General features: G+C 17.6%; 3 protein-coding genes across 3 annotated transcripts in view; 1 reads left to right on the forward strand and 2 right to left on the reverse strand.

Moving 5' to 3' along the window:
- The window catches only part of PRSY57_1203500 (hypothetical protein), a gene marked incomplete at both ends in the record, with an annotated part of 3,363 nt that extends 2,735 nt beyond the window's left edge, over positions 1–628 (reverse strand). The window contains one exon of the mRNA XM_020115026.1: positions 1–628. This exon is cut by the window's left edge and continues 2,735 nt beyond it. Coding sequence (XP_019970179.1) covers positions 1–628 — 628 coding nt within the window.
- Positions 629–1,473: 845 nt separating this feature from the next.
- On the forward strand, positions 1,474–3,297 carry PRSY57_1203600 (hypothetical protein; the record flags this gene model as incomplete). Its single annotated transcript, XM_012908466.2, has 1 exon — positions 1,474–3,297. The coding sequence occupies one exon, from the start codon at positions 1,474–1,476 to the stop codon at positions 3,295–3,297; it is 1,824 nt and encodes a 607-aa protein (XP_012763920.2).
- A 570-nt stretch (positions 3,298–3,867) lies between these two features.
- PRSY57_1203700 (eukaryotic translation initiation factor 5A) lies at positions 3,868–4,353 on the reverse strand (the record flags this gene model as incomplete). Its single annotated transcript, XM_012908467.2, has 1 exon — positions 3,868–4,353. The coding sequence occupies one exon, from the start codon at positions 4,351–4,353 to the stop codon at positions 3,868–3,870; it is 486 nt and encodes a 161-aa protein (XP_012763921.1).
- Between the last annotated feature and the right edge of the window lie 2,229 nt (positions 4,354–6,582).

Raw genomic sequence — 6,582 nt, forward strand, 5'->3', positions numbered from 1 at the left:
CACTACTAAATAAGCTATACATTTTTTTCTCATCAATATAACTTTCATTTTTTTTTTTACTCTCACAACAATGTTCACTCTCTGAACTATTACTAAAAAGGAAGTATTCATTTTTTTCTATAGATTTGTTATTTATATTGTTGTCACTATATGTATTACTACTAAATAAGGAGAATGGTTTCTCCTCTTGTTTCTTCTGCATCTTTATAGAATTACCATTATTATTACTACCATTTGTATATATTTTTTCTTTATACTTTATAGTCACCTCATCATTTTTTTTCTCTTCTTCTTTATACTTTTTAGGTACCTCATGGTTTTTTTTTTTCTTCCTCTTCTTTTTCTTACTCTTCTCCTTGTTTTGGTTCGTGTTATTTTCTTTTTCATCATCATTATTATTATTATTATCATGACTTGATGAAGTGTTGAATAAATTGTATTCAACTAACTCTTCCTGTTCATCTTTTCTTTTGTTATAGTTTATATTATTATCATCTACATTGCTCCAATTACTATCGCTACTACTGTTAAGAATTTTATTTTTTCTTTTTTGCTTTTTAGATATATTTTGATCCAAATCAAAAATATCCTTATAACTTTTTTCAGGACTACTAGGAAATAAATTCATATTTATATCTCCTTATTTTTTTTTTTTTTTTTTTTTTTTTTTCTCTTTCTCCCCCCCAATAGTGTTTTTCTTCTTTGTGTATTTTTATATAATACAATTTGTTTATGCAATCTATATTTTTACAAAATAAAAAAAAAAATATATATATATATATTTACGATTTATTTTAGAATAAAATATTTTTTACACCTCTGTAATAATATACTCATTCTATTCATTGTAGTAAAATTCTTGATGTATATATGTTTATCTATCACAAAGGGTTATTACATGTGTCACTTGTACGCATAATTTTTTTATATATACAAATAAGAAGAACTAATAAAAAAATATTAAAATGAGATATATTTTAAAATATTAATCATATATATATATATATATATATTATTTTTAATTGAAGACATTATATAGTTCTTTTAAAGGAATCTATATATTATATATATATATATATATATATAAAATAATAATAAGTAAATTTTTTTAAGTTCATAGGTATATGAATAATATATAACATACACCATAAATATATTTTTACTCAAATGTATATATATATATATATATATATATATTATATTTATGTATATGAATAATCCTTAAAAAATAATTAAAAAGGTAAATATATATTTGTAAATATATATATATTTTTTTTTTTTTTTTTTTTTTTTTTTTTTTTTAAATTATACACTCACGTATAGTCATACATATGTATTAATCATAATGATGTAATTTAAATTTTGATTTGATCATACATATATATATTTATATATATATATATATATATATATTTTTTTTTTATTCTCCATTTTGTTAATTTTTTTCATTTTTCGTAAAATGTTAAGAATACGATGAGTAAAAGGAACAACACAAATGAGAAAATCATTTTCCCTCTTTTCAATGGGAAAGTTAATAAATCATCGAAGAGTTCAATAGATATAAAAAGTTTATATGAATTATACAATGAATTAAATTATAAGATATATACAAATATCTATACTTATAATACATTATGTGATGGGATATTTTTCTGTAGAGGTGTTAATAATATAAGTGGAAAAAAAAACAGTGGCAAAAGTAGTATGTGTTATCATATATGCGTAAATTTATTTTTTAATGATTTGTTACATTATTTTCATCTTTTCTATTCTTGTTTTTTTTCATTCGATAATTTTTTACAAAAAAAAAATATTCATAATGTATGTGATTATATGAATACCATTTTGTGGGATGACATAGAAAAGGAATATATAAAACAACATGATCATTTCAGGCAATTACTACAAATAATAAGATATTTTGTTTTATTATTTAAGCAACATTATGGAAAGAAAAATTATATGGAAAAAATACACAATATTGATAACACAAACAATATTGATAACATAAACAATATTTATAACACAAACAATATTTATAACACAAACAATATTTATAACACAAACAATATTTATAACACAAACAATATTGATAAGATAAACAATATTTATAATACGCACAATATTTATAATACGCACAATATTGATAACACACACAATATTCACAACACACATACATATCAACATATTACCGATAATATTTTTGATGATGCGTACGAATGCTTTTATACCCAAATAAAACATTTCTATAAAAGAAAAGTTATTTATATCGATCTGGATAACAGCTTTTTTATTGATCGTTATAAAAATATGATTTATTCCTCGCTAGAAAAAATCAAAAAATTAATGAATAGGTACACAACATTTTGTTCAGAAAAAAAGGGCATACCATTTTTATTACTCTTAGAAAAGACAAATAAATATATAAAAGAATATATTTCTTGTAATATATATAAAAATTATTCACACGACTTTCTTTTTTTCGTTGATATATTTAATCATTATTTATTTAAATATATATATAATATATCTTTTTCTCATGTTTTTAAAAATTTACAACTATTAAAAATATTCAATTTTTATGAACTTATTAATGTCATCAATTATATTTATGAACATATTCAAATCTATTCATCCTCCTCATCCTATTATCATTTTAATAAATATATACCACCCGATCTAGGAATTGTTGTCATAGATAATCTTAATTATATATTTAAAGGTTGTTCTTTAAATAATAATATCAATATTTATTACGAATTAGAAATGATCTTAAACAAGCTATCTATCTTATCTTTAGAAAAACACATCTGTATATTAATAACAAACCATGAGAATAATTATTTCACAAGACATGAAACATTCAATAAAAAAAATGACAACTCCTTTTACAAAATTATTTCTCCATATATATATAACAATATACATCTCAAAATAATAAATCAAAAAATCTTCTTTGAATATAATTATCCAAAAAAACATACAAAAAAAAGGAAACAAGATACAAATCAAAACATAAATAATACAACTAAACAAAAAAACGAACAAATCACTATTAATGTAGGTGATGATATAAAACATAATATACAACAAAATGAAGACTATACCTTATACAATGTCTATTCTAGTGACGATGATCAAAGTCTCGATCAAATGGATGTACAAGAAAAGGATGACGACAATTCTTTTTATGAAAAAAAATATAATTTAAGATATATTAAAATAAAGGGCAAAAAAAAATCAACATTCTGTTTTTTTGAAATTAATAAATATGGAATTGAAACAATGTTAATGTAAAATTAAAAATATTAACATATGTTTAAGTATTTTTTTTTTTTTTTTTAAATATATATAAATCAAAAACAACAAGTCATATTAAAGAGGGTATAATAATTAATGAATTTTTTTTTTTTTTTTTTTTTTTTTTTTTCAGTTTATAAATAAGATATATATGTTATATAATTTTTTGCATGGTGACTTTCTAATTTTTCATATATATATAAAATAAAAAAAATATATACATATATATATATATATATATATATATATATAACTATCTTAAATTGTTCTAATATTCATTAAAAGTGTTCTCTTTTGTTTTGTTTAATTTATTTTTTTTTTCATTAAATATATACATATGAACATATATATTAATATATACTTGATATATAATAAAAGGATAATTATATATAGGTACATATATAATACATACATAAAAATAAATAAATAAATAAATATATACATATATACATATATATATATATATATATATATATATATATATTATATATGTTAATATATAAACATGCTTGCTATAGGAGAGAATTTGTCCACATTTTTTTTTTTTGATTTGCTTATATTTCATTTTTATGATGCTAATTCCTTTGCTGCAATAATTTTTTCTTGTCCACAAGCTGAAAGAACACTAACCAAAACTGATTTTCCATTGTCGAATAAATTACGTATTTGTTTAGCTACTTCATCTAAATTTCCTTCTGTATCTTTTGGTAAACTTAAATCATCTTTCGTATCTCCATTATCATATAAAAGAGATACAAAACCATCTTCTGTAATGTCAATTAATTGTAATTCAGTTCTTTTTACAACAGGCACATCCATATTATGAGATGTTGGACATATATCTTCATATTTCCTTCCTGTAAATATATCTATACCTACAATGTGTGCTTTGGCATGACCATGCTTTCCTGTTTTTGATGTGGAATAATCAACCACCTTACATGGATGCTCTTTTAACATTACATGACCATTTTTTTTTATTGCACCTGCTTGCACAGGGTAGGTTTGTGATGCTCCAGCATCAATATTATCGTACATTTCATGATCTGACATTTTATGTTATAATATGTAAGAAAATTAAAAAAAATTTTAAAAATTAAAAAAAAAAATTTAGAAAATTAAAAAAATGTATTTTTAAGAAAATAAAAAAAATATATAAGAAAATAATAATGTAATAAAGTAAAAAAAAAAATAAGAAAATATTTCAAAGTCAAAATAAATAAATAAATAAATAAATATATATATATATATATATATATATATATATATATATATATATAAATATATATACTCAAAATATTAAATTATTTAATATTTCTTTTTAATAATTAAATAAATAATTTTATCTTCAATTATAACGAAATAAAATTTTTTAAAATTTAAATAAAATATATATATATATTATACATATTTTTTCTTCACAAGGATATTTTTTTAATATCTCAAAAATAATAGTATTAATAATTACATATTTTTAAATATATATATATATATATATTTTTTTTTTTTTAATATTTATTATCAAATAATTAACTATTATATATATAAAAACTAGTTATTTTAAAATATAAAGGAATTGTAATACGTTCAATAATATATATATATATAATATAATATTAATGGGAAAAGGAAAAAAAAAAAAAAATGCATAAATAATATATATTATATTATTATATAAATATATATATATATATATATATATATATATAATTATAATTTATTTATATATATATGATGTATATATTAAAAAATCAAAACATTTATTATTTTATTATATTATATTTAAGAAAACGAAAAAAAAAAAAAAAATAAGCATATTTATTTTATAATTATATTGGTATTCAAAAACATTTATAATTAATTTTTTATTTTTTTTTCTTTCATATATATATAAATATATTATCTCTCTATATAATATATATTATACATATAAATAGTATAATATATATATATATATATATATATTATATATATATGAAAAATATTATACATACATATATATATATATCACTTATTATATTTTATCCATCACCTTTTCCAAGCCAATTTTTTTATATCTTTAAACATTAAAATATATCAATAACAAAATGAAATACAACTTTTAAATTTGTATATTTTATTTACTTCATATTTAATAATATTATTTATATTATATTTATATTATTATTATTTTTTCTTTTTTTTTTTTCCCCTTGTTTTCCCATTTCAATGATATTATATATATATAATAAATAAATAAATGACTCTTATTTATTATATATATATATAAAAATAGGATTATATAAAATTCTCTTCTTTTTTCAACATAAAATTACTACAATATATTTATATACAACTTAAAATTCGTATATTATTTACTTCATATTTAATAATATATATATTGTTTATTATTTCTTTTCTTTTTTTTTTCCCCCTTGTTTTCCCGTTTCAATAATATTATATATATATATATATAATAAAAATGACTCTTATTTATTTTATATATATGAAAATATAATTGTATAAAATTCTTTTCTTTTTTCAACATGAATTTACCAAAATATATTTTTATATGTTACCATTTCTTATAATTATAAATACGTACACTTAATTAATCCATATATTTTTTCTTACCTTCATACCCACATGAAGCCATAAAATATTTTACTTATTCCATTCTTTATATATAATAATATTATTTCTTCACATATTTATTATTATATATATTAAAAGTAATTATCCTATTTTATGTTCACCACTTAAACCTTAACATTGAATATTATTGTAAAGGCAAAGGTAATATAAAAGAAAAAAAAAAAAAATGAAATAATAAAATATATACATACATGTATATTTTTTTGTTTTAACATTTTATTTGTTTTCCCATTCAACTCTTTTTCTTAACAAAAGAAAAAAAAAAAATAATTTCTATTCACCCAAATTTTGTTTCTACATTATTTTCATAGTTCTCCATTCATAATAGCAGTCAAAATGATTAATTAAAATATATAATTTTTACAACATAAAAAAAAAAAAAAAAAAAAAAAAAGTATGCTTGAAACTTTCATATTCATGTTTTTATTAGGAAGAATATGATGTCATTTTTTCCCTCATTCATAAAATTAAAACAAGAATAAAAAAATAAAAATATATATAATATAAATACAATAAAATATGTATATATGAGTATATAATAGTATTTATTATTTTTGAAACATAACAATTAAAAAAAATAAAGTAAAATAAAAATGAACATATATATATATATATATATATATATTTATTTATTTATTTATTTATTTG

Source organism: Plasmodium reichenowi, chromosome 12 (genome assembly GCF_001601855.1).
Source record: "Plasmodium reichenowi strain SY57 chromosome 12, whole genome shotgun sequence".
NCBI classification, from domain to species: domain Eukaryota; phylum Apicomplexa; class Aconoidasida; order Haemosporida; family Plasmodiidae; genus Plasmodium; species Plasmodium reichenowi.